Raw genomic sequence first — 21,502 nt, forward strand, 5'->3', positions numbered from 1 at the left:
GCAGAAAATAAAAACAAAAAGATGGAAATTTTTGGGTATGAAATGCGACACAAAAACTTCTTATAAATTTGGAGTATTACATACTGCTACTACGTAATGAAATAAAATGCCTTTTATGAAATCCCAATTGTTACTCCATTGTTTTTTCTAGCTAAATTTGAAACAGTTACCCACTAATAGGTCGGTAAGCTTGATTATTATTGTAATTTGTCACTAATCTTGTGGATATATCACCGTCTTAGCAATCGCATGATCATTTTTCAACAATATCTTTTAAAATCATTTTTCAAAGGATCCTATGACGACGTCAACTTAATTGCTCATGTATATCTTACGTTACATGTGATCTTTTTACATGGTCATTTTTCAACAACTATAGCCATAACAATCAAGTTCAGAGGATTCTATGACGTCAATTTAATTGCATATACATCTTAGTTACGTTAGCATAATCACATGATCAATTGTAGCTATAGTAGTAATTAATTTTAGGAATTTATGACGTCGACCTTATTGTGTGTCAACGCGTCATCAAATATCACGTGTGATCTTCCTAACACCTATAACGCTTTCACAATTTCTATTTAAGCTACATTTCAATCAAGTTTAGAGGATTCTATGACGTCAATTTGATTGCGTGTACATCTTAGTTATGTCATACGCGATCATTTTAGCATAATCACATGATCAATTGTAGTATATAGTAATTAATTTTAGGAATTTATGACGTCAACCTTATTGTGTGTCACTGACTCACTGCGTGATCAGATATCACGTGTGATCTTCCTAACACCTATAACGCTTTCACAAGTTCTATTTAAGCTACATTTTCACATAAAACCATATCAAACCTCACATTTTCCTTTTCTTGTTTAATTACCAAAACCTTAGAATTTCATGAAACTCCTTTAGATTTATTTTAGTCCTCATTTTAATTTTTTTGGAAAATTAACTCTCTTTTTTCATCAATTTGCTTTGGGCTCAATTCTTAAAAATGTTTTGACCTCTAGGGGTCGAGCCTTATCTTCATTTCTATGGTCTAACTTAGCACGTACTGAGTAACATGCTCGTTATCTCTTTTGCATTTGTTCGTGGCCAAAGTGCATTGGAAAAGGTGGTTTCACTGGATCTGCGCAATTAGATAAGTTCTTTTCATCTTTTTTAAGGAAAGCTTGTGCGGACATTTTATTAATTTATAAGTTATTTTCGTCCATTTATCTATCAATTTTATTTATCGGCAATTTTTGTGTAAGACGGCCTTACTAGAAATACCACTTTAATGGTTTAACTAATTGTTTCCATTGATTTACTAATTAATTTAAGTGCGTAACTAATTGGTTCTATTGTTTAACTAATTGGTTATAATGCTTAACTAATTAGTTCCAGTGCTTAACTAATGCTCCCTCCGAATTTAAATGTTTTTCTTATTTAGAATCTTAACTCTATTCATAATGGAAGAGAATCTTATGAATTACGTTCAATATATAAGAAAAAACATAGTCATGTGGGGTTTTGTTTGATTCGTCTCAATGAGTACTTTGACAATATGAAATAGTATGATTTTTAATAACACGTAACTAGAGATATTAACGATTTAAAATGTGCATTGGCATGTATGCCACTACAAGAAATTGTACTATTAACGACGGGAAATCCCGTCGCGAAAGGCCAATAATCGTTGATTAACGACGGGATTTCCTGTCACGAACCCGTCATAAAAGGGGGCCGTCGTTAATAGAAAATCCCGTCGTAAATCCGTTTAAACCCGTCATAAAAGACATTTGCGACGGTTATTCCCGTCATTGTTTGGTTGTTAGCTCCGTCGCAAAAGGCTTTTGCGACGGGATTTTTGACCCGTCGTAATTAGGTTGTCGTTAAAAATACAAATTCTTGTAGTGTGCCAAAGAAAAATGGGAAAAACATTTAGATTCGAAAGGAGTATAACACAAATGTGATCTTTTGTGTAAGACCGCTTTCCATAAAAATTTGTATTTATTTATTTGTTTGTCTATCACGTAAAATTTGCTTTCTGCATATATTTTTCAAAATTTTATTTTGTGTGTGTATATATGTTGAAAAGTTGTTCCAATTAATAATGCGACTTGTACCTAACTCAAAACAACGGGTTAAGGTTGGCATTTTCAACTTGAACATAATAAGTACTGTATACTTGAAGGTATGCTAAATTATTTTATATAAAAAAAAAATTAAAAAAAAAAAAAATAACCATGTACGAAGTATTTTTTTGTGAATTTTATTTAATTTGTTAAAGAATACGAAGTAATATTTTTAATATAATATACTTCGTAATAATAATAATAATGAATGGATTGAGCATGTAACCCATTTACTTTAAAAAAAATAGGTTAGATTCGAATTGGGGTTTAGCCTATTTAATAAATGGGTTAGGTTTGGATTGAATGACTTTCAGCCCGTTTATTATCCATATAAACAAAAACCTGCATTTTGCTATCCAGCCCAATACAGAGTATTCCTACTACGACCCCACAAAAAAAATCTATTATTGATAAAATATTTTGGCCATTAATAAAAGTGGTTGCCTGTTTTAAAATTTTGATAGAGATTACTCCGTACGTATAATAATTTATACTCCCGTCGTTTCTTTTTGTTCTTTTTGTTCTTTATGTTTGACATTTTGCACGTTTACTAACGAATAAAGATAATCACGTTTATATTATAATATTTTCACACTTATCAAAATTATGATATTGGGAAAATGAGACAAATTTAATGTCTCAATAGAAAAGTGTGAGAGATTAAATGAACCAATAAATTTAATTGATTAAAATAATCATTGGACACAAATTTTGATAGAATATTAAAGCATTTATGTGATAATATAAAAGTAAATGTAAAGAACATTTTGAAACAACCAAAAAGGAAAACGTAATGAATAAAAAGAATCGGAGGGAGTAATTTATATTTCATAATTGTACTTTATAGCGGTATAACTTCTCATTGTATATATTTGGATGTCAACTAGTTTAGTTGATAAATTTTTGAGGAAATAGTGCCCAAGATCAGAAATCGAAGCATTGCTACATCATTTACTCTCTGTGTCTCTCTCTACACCTAAAAAAAAACTTCTCATTGTATACCCAGCATGGTCCGGTCCAAAAAAAACTAAATCTGTGACCTTTTAATTCTCATTTTAATGGTTCAAAATACTCCGTATATTATAAATGTGATTATTAATTTGAGATGGTGCACGGTGTACCAATATACATAATTACATATAATATGTTCTAAAAACACTTGGAATTTTGTTTTTTCTTAGATGATTAAAACAAGACAATAAAGAGAGTGATCGGTTGTGAACTTTCGGTTCTAGGAAAGAAAGGATAGAGATTAAAAAAAAAGTGAGCTGCTAAAGACTTTTCACCTTTTCTATTTCCTTAAGAAGATGGATTTTTTTTCCTTGGACAGATTATTCACTTCCTTACCATAAAAGGAATCTTTCTACTTTTAGAAAGTTAATATTTCTCTTTAAAAAAATCCCTTTATGAAGGAAATGAATCCTTTATTTTTGTAAGGAAATAAATCCTTTTTCCAAAGAAACAAGTGCTTTTGTTTTTAAGGAAATAAATCATTTTGTTTCAAAGAAATAAACCTTTTTTTCTTTAAGGAAATCTATCATATTTGAGAAGGAAATGAATCTTTTTAACAAACTAAATCATATTGTATAGGAAATATATCCTTTGTTGTTTAAGGAAATAAATCCTATTTGTGAAGGAAATGAATCACTTCTTCTTTAATGAAATAAATCATATTTGTGAAGGAAATGAACCTCTTCTTTAAGGAAATAAATCATATGGAGTATTTGCCAAATAAGTGAATCAGTTGTTCTTTAAGGAAATAAATCATATGGAGTATTTGCCAAATAAGTGAATCAGTTGTTCTTTAAGGAAATAAATCATATTCCCTCTAAATCTAAATGTTTTTCCCATTTCACTTTGGCACATTACCAATGCGTATTTTGCATCGTTAATATCTCTAATAACTAAGTGTTCTCTAAGGATATCTTTGTATCATTTGCCAATTATAAAATTTTCCAATAATAAAATCAATAAAAATTATAAAATCATGTATAATGTCCAAAAAAGTTATTTTATATTATTATTATTATTAATCCTTATTTTATTACTTCGTATCATTCTTTCTTTTACAATTATTTCTCTAACATAAAGGATATCTTTTTCGGTATAAGATCGTCATGAAAAGGGATGAAAAGGAACAATAAAAAATAAATTATTGTTCATCTTCATCCCTTTCGGGGGCGATCTTATACCAATAAAAATATACCTTTATGGTAGGGAAAATAATTTGTAATTAACACATTTTTGTCTAATGGTCAAATGAAAAGGTGAAACAAAGCTTTGTTTCCTCAAAAGAAAAGATGAAACAAATCAACACTAATTCTCTTCCTAAAAAATAATATTAAATAGTGGAAGAAGGTTGACATCTCATCATAAAAAAAAATAAAAAAATAAAATACATTTCCACAATTTTTTTTTTTCAAATACCAATGAAGAGAAAATCAAGTAGAATTAAGGGACATCCACCCAAAAAGAGACTTCAAATTTTAGGTGATGATGAAGCTCAAAACAATGTCACCCTTAGTGATGATGTTATTGAACACATCATTTCTTTGCTTCCTCTCAAAGAAGCAAGCCAAACATCAATCCTCTCTAAGAGGTTTGAAATGTCATGGCAATTTTCTAAGAATTTGTGTTTTGATTTTTCATCACCAAAATTAGCAAGAAAATTTACTATAACACAAGTAGAAACTTTTATTAATCGTGTCATTGAAAATCTAGCTTGCGAAAAAGTTGAAACATTTCGATTATGTCTTAATAATGCAAAGAGTCTTACTCATAATAAGATTCATTTGTGGCTAGGGAAACTTTTCTTTAAACATCCTATAATTATAGACTTGGATTTTTTAGTTGGAAGGAGGCCTTTTACAAACCCCATTGAAATTCCTTTTGATGTGCTTGATAACAAGTCCATAGAAACCCTAAAATTAACAAATTGTGAGATAAATTTACCATCAAAATTTCAAGGTCTTCATTTTTTACGTTTTTTGGTTCTTAAATATATTAAACTAGAACCATCTTTTATCAAAACGGTAATTGATAATTGTGGTCTCTTAGAGTCCTTAGAGATCGTAAAATGTGTAGGTTTACGTCATATGAAAGTAGAAGCAATGGCCTTGAATTTTTTCAAGATATTGAAAATTGTTAATGTTGTACAACTTCAATCAGCTTATGTTGATGCTCCAACTCTAAACGTTTTTCATTTTATTGGAAATCCTCGAAATTTTGATTTTGGAGGGAAGATGACAGAATTGAGAGATGTAATGCTCAATTTTGGCATGACCCCACATCCTCTTCCAAGGAATAAACTAAAGAATTTAATGATAAATATGTCACATGTTAGAGTTCTCACTATTACAAGCACATTGCTCGAGGTACATATCTTTTACTCTCTCTGTTTCTTTTTATTCTTTATGTTGGATCTTAATACATGTACGTCTAATGTACAAAATATCTTGTACACCATGCTTTTTTATTGGTTGAAATGACATATTTATTGTCTTTCATTCTCATTTTTTAGAGGGTTTGATGATGTGTCAATAAATTAATGGCGGTGTACAAGAGAATCTTGTACACCAGGTGTACATGTAGCATTTTCCTTATGTTCGGTCTTTTGCACGTTTATTAACGACTAATTAATGTAAATTGAGATTCTTATATTTCTTTTAGTTAAACAAGGATAATTACGTTTATTTATAATTTTTTCACTTTTATCAAAATTCTGATATTGAAAAAATGAGAAAAACTTAATGTCTCAATAGAAAATTTTAATGTCCCAAATCATTTAATAAACCAATGAATTTTATTGGTTAAAATAATCATTTAACACAAATTTTGATAGAATATTAAAACAGAAAAACTTCAAAAACAAAAAGAAACGAAAGGAGTAACAAAAATATATTTCCTCTGTCTCATTTTAAGTGACACGTTTTGTCATTTATATTTTAATGGCGTTTTTTTTTTTTTTTGGGTGATGCTTGCAGGATCTTTACAATACTGATCGTGAAATAATTATAGGAAAAGGAGAACCAACGAAGTACCTTTGGCATCTAAAGGAACTTCAAGTGATTATGGTGAACTTAAGCTTTTGCAATGTGTTTGATATTGCTAATTTCGTTGATAAATGCCCGGTTCTTGAGAGGATTTTCATTGATGTGAGTATTCTTCAACTTTACTTTACTTGTTGAATACTTCATATTTGGTTGGTCGGATCGTTCATAAAAGAAATAATACAAACTTTTATATAAGACGGTATTATACAAAAGGTGACATTGGTATCATATAAGTTAATCACTGAAACTAATTAGTTAAATACTGAAACAAATAGTTAAACAATGGAACTAATAAGTTAAACACTGAAACCAATCAGTTAAACAATAGAACAAATTAGTTACGTAGTGAAGCCAATTAATTAACCAATCAGAGCGGTCTTTCCGATAATGCGGTTTTACACAAAAGTTGCTGAATAAATGTATGTTTAGAAAAATTATCAGAGAATTAATATGAACCGATATTTTGGATATCAAGTTTCGTATTGATTGTTTCGGATAAGATCTGAAAGATTCTATATCAAATACGAAATTTTGATAAAGGTTTTTAGATTTTGGAAAATCTGATATCAAAAATATATTTCGGGTAACAAATATCCGATCCAAACCTCCAAAGTTTTGGAGTTTATAAAATCTTTTATATTTTAAAAAGTAAATTACTCTCTTCGTTCTTAATTATAGTCATGTTTTGACTTTTCAACTCGTTTCAACTCAATATTAAAACGCGAATATCTCCAAATACATATGTTAAATAAATATAAAAATTTGATATTGTTAAATTACACATTAAGACGAGCAAAATAAGATCTCAAAAGAATATGTTTTGAAGTACGTATTGGAAAAAAATTAGAAAATTCTCTTCAATTGTGAATAGTGTCAAGATTCCAAATGGGACTAATCCGAGAACAGGGAGAGTACAAAAAAATAAGACTAACTAAAAAGCCTTATAAAGATGTTATTTCCCCCTTTTTTTTTTAATTTGTATTATATAAATTATATGATTATTCTTGAAATTTAATTGAAAATATACATAATAGCTAGGATGTCGAATTCCATATATAGGATCTTTTTTTTTTTTATGGTTACACTTTAACTTTTATGGTCAAACTTTATACATTTGACCATAAATTAGCACTATTACAAATACCAAAATATAATTTTCAAAATCATATCAACATGAATTTCAAAATCAAAATTTATAAAAAAAAAAAAAAAAAAGTCATATAAATTGGATATATTAATGTTCACGTATGTGCGCCGAAGACCGTGAAAAACAAAGTGTAGTCATTAAAAACACGATGGGAGTACTAAATATTGTTATTTTCGTATATCAAATCCGATATCAGTTCGAATATAGGATGATCTGCAAACCGGATCAGAATCGAAATCAAGAAAATTTGTGGACCGAAGACTGGACCGGAAAAATTCTGGATTGGACTGGACCGAACCGACTTTTTCCAGTCTGGTACTTGTTTAGACCTGATTGGACCGAAATTGTTGAATATGATTTTTTGTTCTACTAGGAAGAGTTCTCACTGCATTCGGGGAATGGACTAATTGTTAGGTTATGATACATATGACATTACATAGATCATGCGGAAACAACCATTAACCCAGGAAACATATTATTTACACATAATCATTTAGCATAGTTTAGATGCATACTCTTTGTTGCGTGCCTTCCCTAGCTGCGCCCGAACCGAACAAGAACAAGTCTTTTAGGACTCCAAGTGTCGTCCCTCCGTAGAAAGTCCACAGCACGTCCGGATCCGCCTTAAGATTGACCAACTAGAATCGCCCTTAAGGTACTCAGAAAATTCGGCACTTTTGGGGCAAGATGGGTGTTTGAATTTTCTCTCAAAAACTCACTTTTGAATACTTTGAAACTTGTGTATAAATTATGACCCCTAGGCCTTTATTTATAGAGTTATGGAAAAGGAATCGTAATCCTAGTAGGATGCGAATTAATTGGAATTAGAATTCTACATGAATTCTACTTAATCAATTTATCCAATAGGAATAGACATTTAATCATACACTGACTCTTGCAGATTCAGGAATCTCGCATGAGCTCAAACTCACACACACACGGCAGCCACAAGGGCTGCCCACGCATGCGAGCAGCAGCCCACGCAGCGCGGCCCACGCATGCGTGGCCTTGTGCGCGCTGGGCTGTGGCGTGCGTGCTTGCTGGGCGATGGCCTGGCTTCGTGCTGGGCCTTCGTCCGGCAGGCCTCGTCCGATGCTAATTCGTACGATACGCTTCCGATTAAAATTCCATTTCCGGAATCTATTTCCGATACGAACAATATTCAATATTTCCGATTCCGGAATTAATTTCCGTTTCGAACAAATATTTAATATTTCCGTTTCCGGAATTATTTTCCGATTCCGGTAATATTTCCGATTCTGACAATATTTCCGTTTCCGGCAATATTTCCGATTCTGGTAATATTTCCATTTCCAACAATATTTTCCGATACGTACCATGTTTCCGTTTCCGGCAACATCTACGACTTGGATAATATTCATATTTCCGATACGATCCATATTTCCGTTTCTGGCAATATCATCGTTTCCGGAGTATTCATTTCTTGCCTGTGACGATCTTAGCTCCCACTGAAACCAAGATCCGTCGGTTCCGAATATTCATAGATGGAGTATTTAATGCCATTAAATACTTGATCCGTTTACGTACTATTTGTGTGACCCTACGGGTTCAGTCAAGAGTAAGCTGTGGATTAATATCATTAATTCCACTTGAACTGAAGCGGCCTCTAGCTAGGCATTCAGCTCACTTGATCTCACTGAATTATTAACTTGTTAATTAATACTGAACCGCATTTATTAGACTTAACATAGAATGCATACTTGGACCAAGGGCATTATTTCCTTCAGTCTCCCACTTGTCCTTAGGGACAAGTGTGCATTTCCTAATTCCTTTGTCGCTCGATGCTTGCTCTTGAACATAAGGTAAGAGTTGTCATCCTTATTATGTCCAGAGGTGTTCCTCGGTTTCAGAGTTCAACTGATCAAATAAACAGATAATCATAGCCTATGATTCATCCGAGCACGGCCATGCATTTCACAGTTTCTAGCTCTCCGAGTGGCCTTGTACAACTTTTAAGCATCTCATCCCGATTTATGGGAGGACAATCCCAATCTTGCGATCTTGAGATTAGACTTCGTTTGATAGGTGATTACCTGAGCGTTGCCTTTATAGCCTCCTTTTACGGTGCGACGGTTGGTCAACGTCAAAGCAACCAGTTCTCAAACAAGTAATCTCAAATCACTCAGGTATTGAGGATTTAGTGTCTAATAATTTAATGAAATTTACTTATGACAGACTTTCATCTCTTACAGTAAAGTTTCATAGGTCTTGTCCGATACTAGTCTTCCCAAAGTAAGTATCTATGCAAATGATTATGACATTGCCATGTCCACATAGTTCAAGAAACAGAACTACTAGTCATCTTGCATTCTAATCGTCTAACGTTTTCTATGCGTCCAATTTTATAGAAAACTCCGACTAGGGACCATTTTCAACCTTTGACATTCAAGTTCACTTGATAGACATTTCTTAGTCACAGGACTGGTCCTGACAGTCTATCTTGAATATATCGTCAAGTTGAAGGGACTCATCATTTAATAAACCACAAATTAAATGGAAAAATGAATTCCTTTCATTTATTGTGAATGATTAACCAATAATGTTTTACAAAGATTTAAACTCTAAAACTTTAAAACATTAAACAGAGACATCAAAGCCATTCTCCAATATGCTTGATTCCCATAGCTGCAGTGTGCGAGTTGTGCTTCGCTTGCGGCAGAGGTTTAGTTAATGGATCTGATATGTTGTCATCAGTTCCAATTTTGCTTATCTCGACTTCTTTTCTTTCAACGAACTCTCGTAGAAGGTGAAATCTACGAAGTACATGCTTGACTCTCTGGTGGTGTCTAGGCTCTTTTGCCTGTGCAATAGCTCCGTTATTATCACAATACAGGGCTATTGGTCCTTTAATGGAGGGGACTACACCAAGTTCTCCTATGAACTTCCTTAGCCATATAGCTTCCTTTGCTGCTTCATGTGCAGCAATGTACTCCGCTTCAGTTGTAGAATCCGCAATGGTGCTTTGCTTAGCACTTTTCCAGCTTACTGCTCCTCCGTTGAGGCAGAAGACAAACCCAGACTGTGATCTGAAATCATCTTTGTCGGTTTGGAAACTTGCGTCCGTATAGCCTTTAACAATTAATTCATCATCTCCACCATAGACCAGGAAGTCATCTTTGTGCCTTTTCAGGTACTTCAGAATATTCTTGGCAGCAGTCCAATGCGCCTCTCCTGGGTCTGACTGGTATCTGCTCGTAGCACTGAGTGCGTACGCAACATCCGGGCGTGTACATATCATAGCATACATTATTGAACCAATCAATGATGCATATGGAATCCCATTCATTCGTCTACGCTCATCAAGTGTTTTTGGGCACTGAGTCTTGCTTAGAGTCATTCCATGAGACATGGGTAGGTAGCCTCGCTTGGAGTCCGCCATCTTGAACCTATCAAGCACCTTATTGATATAAGTGCTTTGACTAAGTCCAATCATCTTTTTAGATCTATCTCTGTAAATCTTGATGCCCAATATGTACTGTGCTTCTCCTAGATCCTTCATCGAAAAACATTTCCCAAGCCAAATCTTGACAGAGTTCAACATAGGAATGTCATTTCCGATAAGCAATATGTCGTCGACATATAATACTAGGAAAGCAATTTTGCTCCCACTGACCTTCTTGTATACACAAGATTCGTCCGCGTTCTTGATGAAACCAAAGTCACTGACTGCTTCATCAAAACGTATATTCCAGCTCCTGGATGCCTGCTTCAATCCGTAGATTGACTTCTTTAGCTTGCATACCTTTTTAGCATTCTTTGGATCCTCAAAACCTTCAGGCTGTGTCATAAACACAGTTTCTGTTAAAACGCCGTTTAAGAAAGCAGTTTTGACATCCATCTGCCATATTTCGTAATCGTAATATGCAGCGATTGCTAACATTATTCGAATAGACTTTAGCATTGCAACTGGTGAAAAGGTTTCATCGTAATCCACACCGTGGACTTGCCTGTAACCTTTCGCAACCAATCTAGCTTTGAAAACTTCAAGTTTCCCATCCTTGTCCTTTTTCAGTTTGAAAACCCATTTGCTTCCAATGGCTTGGTAGCCATCTGGCAAATCGACCAAATCCCATACTTGGTTTTCAGACATGGAGTCTAATTCAGATTGCATGGCTTCTTGCCATTGCTTGGAGCTAGGGCTCGTCATAGCTTGCTTGTAAGTCGCAGGTTCATCACTTTCAAGTAATAGAACGTCATAGCTCTCGTTCGTCAAAATACCTAAGTACCTTTCCGGTTGAGATCTATATCTTTGCGATCTACGCGGGGTAACATTTCTAGATTGACCATGATTCTCACCAGATTCTTCTAAAGGTCTCTGAGTTTCATCCTGAATGTCATCTTGAGCATTCTCTAGAGTTTGTTGTTCGACTCGAATTTCTTCGAGGTCTACTTTTCTCCCACTTGTCATTTTGGAAATGTGATCCTTCTCCAAAAAGACACCATCTCGAGCAACAAACACTTTGTTCTCAGATGTATTGTAGAAGTAATACCCCTTTGTTTCCTTTGGATAGCCCACAAGGATACATTTGTCAGATTTTGGATGAAGTTTGTCTGAAATTAATCGTTTGACGTAGACTTCACATCCCCAAATCTTAAGAAAAGACACATTTGGAGGCTTTCCAAACCATAATTCGTATGGAGTCTTTTCGACAGCTTTAGACGGAGCTCTATTTATAGTGAGTGCAGCTGTATTTAGTGCATGTCCCCAAAATTCTAATGGAAGTTCGGCCTGACCCATCATTGACCTGACCATGTCTAGCAAGGTTCTGTTCCTCCGTTCTGACACACCGTTCCATTGTGGTGTTCCAGGAGGAGTCAATTCTGATAGAATTCCACATTCTTTCAGATGGTCATCAAATTCATAGCTCAGATATTCACCGCCTCTATCAGACCGCAGTGCCTTGATCTTCTTGCCTAATTGATTCTCTACTTCACTCTGAAATTCCTTGAATTTGTCAAAGGATTCAGACTTATGCTTCATTAGGTAGACATAACCATACCTACTGAAGTCATCAGTGAAAGTGATAAAGTAGCTGAAACCACCTCTAGCATTTGTACTCATTGGTCCACATACATCTGTATGGATTAAACCCAATAGTTCATTTGCTCTTTCTCCAACTTTAGAGAAAGGTTGCTTTGTCATTTTGCCAAGTAAACATGATTCGCATTTACCATAATCCTCTAAGTCAAATGGTTCTAGAATTCCTTCCCTTTGAAGTCTTTCTAAGCGTTTCAAGTTTATATGGCCTAATCGACAATGCCACAGATAGGTGAGATCTGAATCATCCTTTTTGGCCTTTTTGGTATTTATGTTATATACTTGTTTGTCGTGATCTAATAAATAAAGTCCATTGACTAATCTAGCAGATCCATAAAACATCTCTTTAAAATAAAACGAACAACTATTGTCTTTTATTATAAAGGAAAATCCCTTAGCATCTAAGCAAGAAACTGAAATGATGTTTTTAGTAAGACTTGGAACATGGAAACATTCTTCCAGTTCCAAAACTAGCCCGGAGGGCAACGACAAATAGTAAGTTCCTACAGCTAATGCAGCAATCCGTGCTCCATTTCCCACTCGTAGGTCGACTTCACCCTTGCTTAACTTTCTACTTCTTCTTAGTCCCTGTGGATTGGAACATAAGTGTGAGCCACAACCTGTATCTAATACCCAAGAAGTTGAATTAGCAAGTATACAGTCTATAACGAAAATACCTGAAGATGGAACGACTGTTCCGTTCTTCTGATCTTCCTTTAGCTTTGGACATTCTCTTTTGTAATGGCCTATTCCATCACAATAAAGACAGCTTGATGTGGACTTGTCCTGCTTTGATTTAGCATTGCCCTTGGACTTTCCACCTTTCTTGAATGGTCTCTTTCTAGCCTTGAGTAAATCTTTGGCTTCACAGTCCAGTACTATTTCAGCCTTTCTGACAAGGTGAATAAATTCTGCAACTGTTTCTTCTCTTGGTTCACTTAGGTATTGTTGCTTGAAGCGACCAAACCCACTGTGTAGTGAATTGAGCAAGACAGAGACTGCCATCCTTTCGCTTATTGGTGTTCCTAGTAGACTTAGGCGATCAAAATATGAACACATAAGATCCACATGGAACCTCAGTGGGACGCCTACCCTCTGTTTAGTGCGAAGGAGCTGAACATGTGTTTCTTGGACCTCCATCCTATAACACCTGTTGGGAGAACTAACCTTTAGCCCAGACATTGATTCAATCAACTCATGGACGTTCAGGTCCCTGTCCTCCGTACTTCCACGACAGATATCCCTCAGATTCTTGATGAGCGTAAAAGGTTCATAGGCTACAAACCTTCTAGCCCAATCATCAGGGATATTGTTCAGCATGAGACTCATAACCTTTTTGAGATCCGCATCCCAGGCGTAAAATCTCTCAGGGGTCATGTCTCTGGCATAGTAGCTTGGCATGGGATGTGATAGTACATACTCAAGTCCATTGAGTTTGACTATTTCAACTAGCTTAGCTTCCCATTCAAGAAAATTTGTCAGGTTCAGCTTGACCATAAGCTCAGAACCCATGATGATGTTTTGATTGTTGTTTGCCATATTAAAACTACAATTGAAAAGAATAAACAAATAAATAACCATTCACAGTTTCTCTTAATAAACTTAAATTCTAGCATACATGCATAATTCAATGTTTATTAAGCATTTTATTCAAGTTATGTGTTCCGGCAGGTGTGAATAAAATGATTCCAAGATCCTAAAATCATTGAAGAACTAAGCACAGTTTGTCGACTTAATCCTAGAACATCTTAGGTAAGCAAAAGCCTTTTGCTAATAGTCTAGAAACTATTCTTGGTTGATAGGTACGTCTAAGAACTTATTAGGTAAACCTATCGAATTTGCCACGACATAAAAGGACTCCTTACTTATATCGTTGAGTTTCACCAAAACTAACATGTACTCACAATTATTTGTGTACCTTGCCCCTTTAGGACCAATAAGTAACACCTCGCTGAGCGAAAACTATTACTAGATTGATGTAAAGGATATCCAAGCAAGTGTATATTTTGGCATGGCACCTTTTAACTCAATTTTTAAGTTTGGAACTTAAGGCTCTTACTATGTTGGTTAGATTTTAAGTGAACTAAAATCCTTAATCATGCAACATAATCAAGCTTTTGATCTCATGCATTTTAAGACATATTTAAAGCAATAAATAACTTAAAACATGCATAAGATATTTGTGATCTAGTATGGCCCGACTTCATCTTGAAGCTTTGACTTCAAAGTCCGTCTTGAAAATCTCCGTGGGAGGCACCATTTTCTTCAAATAGGATAAGTTATAACTAATTACAACTATTTGATGGTACGCAGACCATATTTGAATTGAAAAACAACTTTGGTACTTTAGACCAATTACATTCAAATTAATGGTACGCAGACCATATTTTCTATCCTATTTGGGCCATACTAGTCACTTCATGACCTGCAAAACAGTACATATACAATATATACCATTCACCCATTCATTATCATGAATGGCCCACATAGCTGGTTAGTTAAACACATTATGCATCACGTAAACATTTGCAGCAATTAATCAAGGGCACCAATAATCTACCAATTATTCAGTCCTTATTAATTCTAATCGAGTTGTTTTAACCTTAAGGATTTGTAGACCTAATCAAGAGTTTATGACTAAAAAGTGCTCCCACTCAAACCAATAAATTCATATGCTTTACTAATTTTAAACATAAAATTGTATTTCTAGTCTAACCGGAAACATACAAATTTAATTAAAATTTAAAGCTCATATAAATTTATAATTGAATCCAAAAATTTAATTTAATTTCAGTCGCATTTAAATTAATTCATGATTTTAATTTTAGTAAAATAATTAGAATAAATGCCATTTATTATAATTATAATATTCAAAATTAAAATCCAAGAAATTAATTCAAATTATTAATTTTAAAATCAATTAAAAATTACGTGAACTGAAATTTTCAAATTAAACATTCAAAACGATCTAATCGTAACGCAAACACCCTACGCGTTGCACGCCCATGGGCTGTACGCACACAGCCATTGCTGGCCATGTGCGCGCAGCCCATGCGCTCGTTGCATAGCTGCTGCTGTCCCATACGCAAGCCTCCGCACAGCGCCCACCGCACGCGAGCTATCGCTCGCAGCGCGCGCGCGTTACCGCGCTCGCTGGTGCGCGAGATCGCTCGCTGGTGCGCGCGAGCCATCGCTCGCTGGGGCGCTGCATCGCTCGCTGGCGCGCGAGATCGCGCGCTGGCGCGCGAGATCGCTCGCTGGTGCGCGCGAGCCATCGCTCGCTGGGGCGCTGCATCGCTCGCTGGCGCGCGAGATCGCGCGCTGGCGCGCGAGATCGCTCGCTGGTGCGCGCGAGTGATGCTGGGCGCAGCGCTCGTGGCACGCGAGCTTGCGCTCGCTGCGCACGAGGCTGCGCGCTGTTGTGCGAGGCAGCGCGCGCTGTGGCGCAGCTCGCTTGCTGCCCACACGCGACTGCCTTGGCTCGCCCCTCGCCCATGCCCATCCGTTCATTGCTCGTGGCACACGACACAAGGCAGGGCTGCTGCCTTGTGCTCGTGCACTACGCCCTTGCTCATTGCATTCGTGCCGCACGGGCGACGAGCTCCCTTGCTCGTCGTCGCATGCCCGCATTATACAACACCCCTTAAGGGTAACACGAAGCGTCCATTGCTTCGTGCGTGCAAGTTATTTGAACGAATCGCATAAAATTTAAAATTTATATTTAAAATTAATGACAAATTAATAAATAATATTAATTTCATAATTTTAGGGCGAAAAATCGAAAATTTATTATCCAATTGATTTCCGATTGATATGGATTCAAGTCTAGGTCATAAAAATTTAAAATTTATCGTAAATTTACAATTTTTATGGTGGTTTTTAATCATAGGTTTCTAATTAAATTACAATTAATTATGAAAATCAAATTAATTCTAAATTATTCTAATTTTCAACAAATTAATCATAATTACAAATTAGATTGCATAATTAACAAGACTAGGCATTCAAACTTGTTAAACATATGCAATAGGTCAATCAAAAATTCAAGATTTATCAACAAGAATCGCAAATATTTAATTTAACATTTTAAATTTACGAAATTTTGCATTCGAAAAACTAAAACCTTCGAAAAGTCATAGTTAGGCTTCGAATTTGAGAATTCTGGGTTCGGCAGAAAAATAATAATTTTTGTCAAAATTTTAGAATGCCTTTTACATGCGGAATTGACACAAAAATCACTCAATTCGGATGAGTAATGAAGAAACTGCCGAAAAACTGCGTACGTATAATTAAATAAACGCAATTTGCAACTAATTAACAATTACGAAAATTAATCACCCCTTTTAATTCTTGCAAATTTGTAATATTTAACCATGTTCATGCAATTTAGATTATGAAAATAATAAGGGGCTCGTGATACCACTGTTAGGTTATGATACATATGACATTACATAGATCATGCGGAAACAACCATTAACCCAGGAAACATATTATTTACACATAATCATTTAGCATAGTTTAGATGCATACTCTTTGTTGCGTGCCTTCCCTAGCTGCGCCCGAACCGAACAAGAACAAGTCTTTTAGGACTCCAAGTGTCGTCCCTCCGTAGAAATTCCACAGCACGTCCGGATCCGCCTTAAGATTGACCAACTAGAATCGCCCTTAAGGTACTCAGAAAATTCGGCACTTTTGGGGCAAGATGGGTGTTTGAATTTTCTCTCAAAAACTCACTTTTGAATACTTTGAAACTTGTGTATAAATTATGACCCCTAGGCCTTTATTTATAGAGTTATGGAAAAGGAATCGTAATCCTAGTAGGATGCGAATTAATTGGAATTAGAATTCTACATGAATTCTACTTAATCAATTTATCCAATAGGAATAGACATTTAATCATACACTGACTCTTGCAGATTCAGGAATCTCGCATGAGCTCAAACTCACACACACACGGCAGCCACAAGGGCTGCCCACGCATGCGAGCAGCAGCCCACGCAGCGCGGCCCACGCATGCGTGGCCTTGTGCGCGCTGGGCTGTGGCGTGCGTGCTTGCTGGGCGATGGCCTGGCTTCGTGCTGGGCCTTCGTCCGGCAGGCCTCGTCCGATGCTAATTCGTACGATACGCTTCCGATTAAAATTCCATTTCCGGAATCTATTTCCGATACGAACAATATTCAATATTTCCGATTCCGGAATTAATTTCCGTTTCGAACAAATATTTAATATTTCCGTTTCCGGAATTATTTTCCGATTCCGGTAATATTTCCGATTCTGACAATATTTCCGTTTCCGGCAATATTTCCGATTCTGGTAATATTTCCATTTCCAACAATATTTTCCGATACGTACCATGTTTCCGTTTCCGGCAACATCTACGACTTGGATAATATTCATATTTCCGATACGATCCATATTTCCGTTTCCGGCAATATCATCGTTTCCGGAGTATTCATTTCTTGCCTGTGACGATCTTAGCTCCCACTGAAACCAAGATCCGTCGGTTCCGAATATTCATAGATGGAGTATTTAATGCCATTAAATACTTGATCCGTTTACGTACTATTTGTGTGACCCTACGGGTTCAGTCAAGAGTAAGCTGTGGATTAATATCATTAATTCCACTTGAACTGAAGCGGCCTCTAGCTAGGCATTCAGCTCACTTGATCTCACTGAATTATTAACTTGTTAATTAATACTGAACCGCATTTATTAGACTTAACATAGAATGCATACTTGGACCAAGGGCATTATTTCCTTCACTAATCCCCAGAGGGAGTTTGCATGGGTATCTCGATGGGCAACATCCCTCCCAGCTGAGGTTTTTCTATACCTAAAACTCGAACCCGATACCTTAGTTAAGGAGCAAGAGGCTCTTAACCACTCACACCAACCCCAGTTGGTTAACTATTGAATATGCATCGATTTAATTTTTGAGGTTATTTATTTCAAAAAATGAAGTATAGTTAGAGAATCTTTCACAATTTAATTCTCCCATTTTTAAGGGAGTAAAAAATTAAGGAGTAGGAAAACAAAAGAAAATAACACGTGATTTTAGGGCACTAAAGAAAAATAATGATTTATTTAATTTAAATAGGTCAACCGGTCTGGACTGAAAAATTCCGGCTTTAGACCGGATCGGACCAGAAATCTGGAAACCAAAATTTAAAGTACTGAAGAACGGACCGTAATCAACCTGTCCAGTTTCTGTGTATTTTCCGGTCCAGGCCGGATTTTGGACACCCCTACCGGGATAGGATATCTGATAGCCCTGTCTACTGGCTGGTTGAGTAATGATATTGAGCCGAGTGTTATAATTAATGGACGATGATATAGGTCGCAAGTTGCGACAAAAAAATGTTATCGCAATCTTACGTGTCGGCGTTTCATTAGTATATATATAGGCGCCACGTAGGCTATGCGTCATCAAATTCTTTTACTAACAATTCTATATTTTTACTATGAAAATATATAAATAAGGTAGGCGATACAAAGAAGGAAACAAATATTTATTATATCTATGGTAAATATATTTTCATTTTATCTATAAATTACAAATTAAAAAAATAAAAATAATCCAACACTCCGTAATATATTTTTGTGTAATTAAAAAAATACATGAATTTAATATAAAAAATACGCAAAATTATAATCTAATAATATATTTTATGAAAATAAAAATTCATAATTATATATTACTTTAAAATATTATTTTAATTTTAATGATTAGGTTAGTTTTGGTGATTTTTTTCCCTAGTACTCCGTAAAAGCTAGTGTCGTTCATCTCTCCAGCAACATACACGAGTGCACGTAGTTAATAAATCAATAAACCAATGAAGACGAAATACCTTTTTCTAATAGTTTTTTTTTCCAATGTACTGTATTTTTTATTTTTTAAGTATAAATTAGTAAAGGTATTTTTTATTTAATTTCCAATATCATTTAAATAATTAAAAGTATTTTTTTTTTCTAATTTCCTATACAAATTAGAATTATTTTTCTGAAATAAAAAGTTATATTACTCCGTATTCAATTTTTAAATTATACTCCGTAATATTAAGATTTTCCTACTTTTTTTTGTAACATGTATAATGGTTATATAATCTAAATATTTTGGTTTCCATATACATTTATGACACGTAGGCGTGCCATATCACCATTGTGACACAGCTTAAAGGCCGCATGTTGCGAACTTTATCATTTCTAATAATTAATTGTTCTTATAACACATAAAAATAACAAAAATGTAAAAAATAATTAATTCGATCCTTTGAACAGATGCAAGACTTCAGTTTCATGGACAAATGGGGTGTAAATGATAGAGCAACAATAGAGAAATATGATAAACATCTTGGTTTCCTGAAACTGGTGAAGTTGTCAAACTGCGAGTTCAAGATAACTGAAGTAGAATTGCTCAAGTTCTTCCTCCAAAAGGCGATAAATTTGGAAGACGTTGCTATTTTTACCAGAAAGAAGTCTTCTCATGTTTCTGATGATTTTATAGAGCTCCTCAACTCTTGGAAATTATCTCCTGAAGCTAAAGTGGTTGTTTATGATTCCAAACATTTTGGTGCTTTTCTTCCTACACATGGTTCGACATCGACTATTCGACTTAAGAACCGGTACGTGACATATGAGGGTGTTTGATGTTGAATCGGCTACCCGCCCGGCCACTTCAGGCCGGAGATGGTCGGGTAAGAACTTGAGTGTGATTTTGAATCGACTAACCCGGTCATTTCATGGAGATGCATGAAATGGCCGGGTAAGAACTTGGGAATTACGAGAATGCATCTCGATCTAAGTTTGATTTTTATTTTTATGTTTTTGAGTTTGCAAATTATATATGTTAGTGAACAGCAAATTAACTAGACAGACTAACGTGTAATGCAAAGTTGCATGTAGGTATGTCAAGTTTAAATGTTTTTTTTGTTTTTATTGAATTTAAAGGATGTTTTTGTTTTCTGTCCGTCTAAGAGCATCTCTAATGGTAAGTTAATTTAACAATTAGCTTGTTATGCAACATAAGATTTCAAGCTATTTCATTGTCTAATTAATTTGTGCCCTAATGGCTAGCAACTAGCTTGTTATTTAAATTTGTCCCAATTGTCAATTTATTATTTGGCAACTTGGTTAGCTAATTGTCAAGCAAATTAGCTTGTCTAACCTAATTTATTATTTTCACTCTAATGGTATAGCTATTAGCTTGAAACTTTTATGAATTTTAAGCTAGTCCCTAGCTACAACCATTAGAGATGTTCTAAGAAGTACACTCCGTAATCCGTATTTAGTTTATATATTTTCTGCTTAACTCTGATTTTATCGAAACTGATACTCCGTCTATCTCATTTTAATTTATTTTATTTTTTTTAAAAAAAGGTAAGGAGAAAAACTTAGGAGCCCTTGCACACAAGGGTAAACACCTAAGTAGTCACTGTTAAAATAGACTCTAAATGTGGGTTGTTACTAGGATTGATATACATAAGATTTATAATGAGATGATCAACATTTGCTACCCAATTTTCTGCTCTATTTACTTCTCTGAAGACAGGTTGGATATGAACACTTTAGAGTTTTGCCCTACCCAATTATCTAGCCAAAAATTGATGAGAGTATCATTTCCTAATTTACACCTAATACCTTTCCTTAGTATTTCTCTCTAGCTAAGGATTTGTCTCCATATTAAGGAATCACGACGTTTATCTTTGATAGCAAAGAAAGTGTCATTATTTTGTAGATACTTTTTTCTCATTATTTTTTCCCATAAATTATTTTTGTCAGTCAAGATTTTTTAGCCCAGCTTTGCAATGAAGGCTCTATTTATGGGGTAAGTGCGTCTTAACCCTAGTCCACCTTGATCTTTTGGTTGACAAATTTTGTTCCACGCAATAAGGGGATCGACTTACCTTGTCTCGATTGGTTCCAAAAGAATTGGCGATGAACTCCATCTAACTGGGCACAAGTTTTTCGGGGAAGGAGGAAGGAAGAGCAAATATAAGCAGGGATCGGAGGGCCTCGAGATTGTTTTGAATAAGAGTCGGTATTCCTGCTTTGGAGAGGAAGTTTGCATGCCAAGCATTGATACGATTTTCGTTTTTCTGCATTATGAGCGCATAGTTAGTCTTATTGG

General features: G+C 35.0%; 2 protein-coding genes across 2 annotated transcripts; both read left to right on the forward strand.

Moving 5' to 3' along the window:
- The first annotated feature begins 863 nt into the window (after positions 1 to 863).
- LOC110776585 (putative FBD-associated F-box protein At1g61330) lies at positions 864 to 20,412 on the forward strand. Its single transcript, XM_056833488.1, has 3 exons — positions 864 to 1,114; positions 6,101 to 6,271; positions 19,654 to 20,412. The coding sequence occupies exons 1-3, from the start codon at positions 1,064 to 1,066 to the stop codon at positions 20,020 to 20,022; spliced, it is 591 nt and encodes a 196-aa protein (XP_056689466.1). The 5' UTR covers positions 864 to 1,063; the 3' UTR covers positions 20,023 to 20,412.
- LOC130464088 (putative FBD-associated F-box protein At1g61330) lies at positions 4,190 to 6,159 on the forward strand. Its single transcript, XM_056833487.1, has one exon. It carries the CDS (start codon positions 4,547 to 4,549, stop codon positions 5,603 to 5,605), a length of 1,059 nt encoding a protein of 352 aa, XP_056689465.1. The 5' UTR covers positions 4,190 to 4,546; the 3' UTR covers positions 5,606 to 6,159.
- Positions 20,413 to 21,502: the final 1,090 nt, after the last annotated feature.

Source organism: Spinacia oleracea, chromosome 6 (genome assembly GCF_020520425.1).
Source record: "Spinacia oleracea cultivar Varoflay chromosome 6, BTI_SOV_V1, whole genome shotgun sequence".
Classification (NCBI taxonomy): Eukaryota; Viridiplantae; Streptophyta; class Magnoliopsida; order Caryophyllales; family Amaranthaceae; genus Spinacia; species Spinacia oleracea.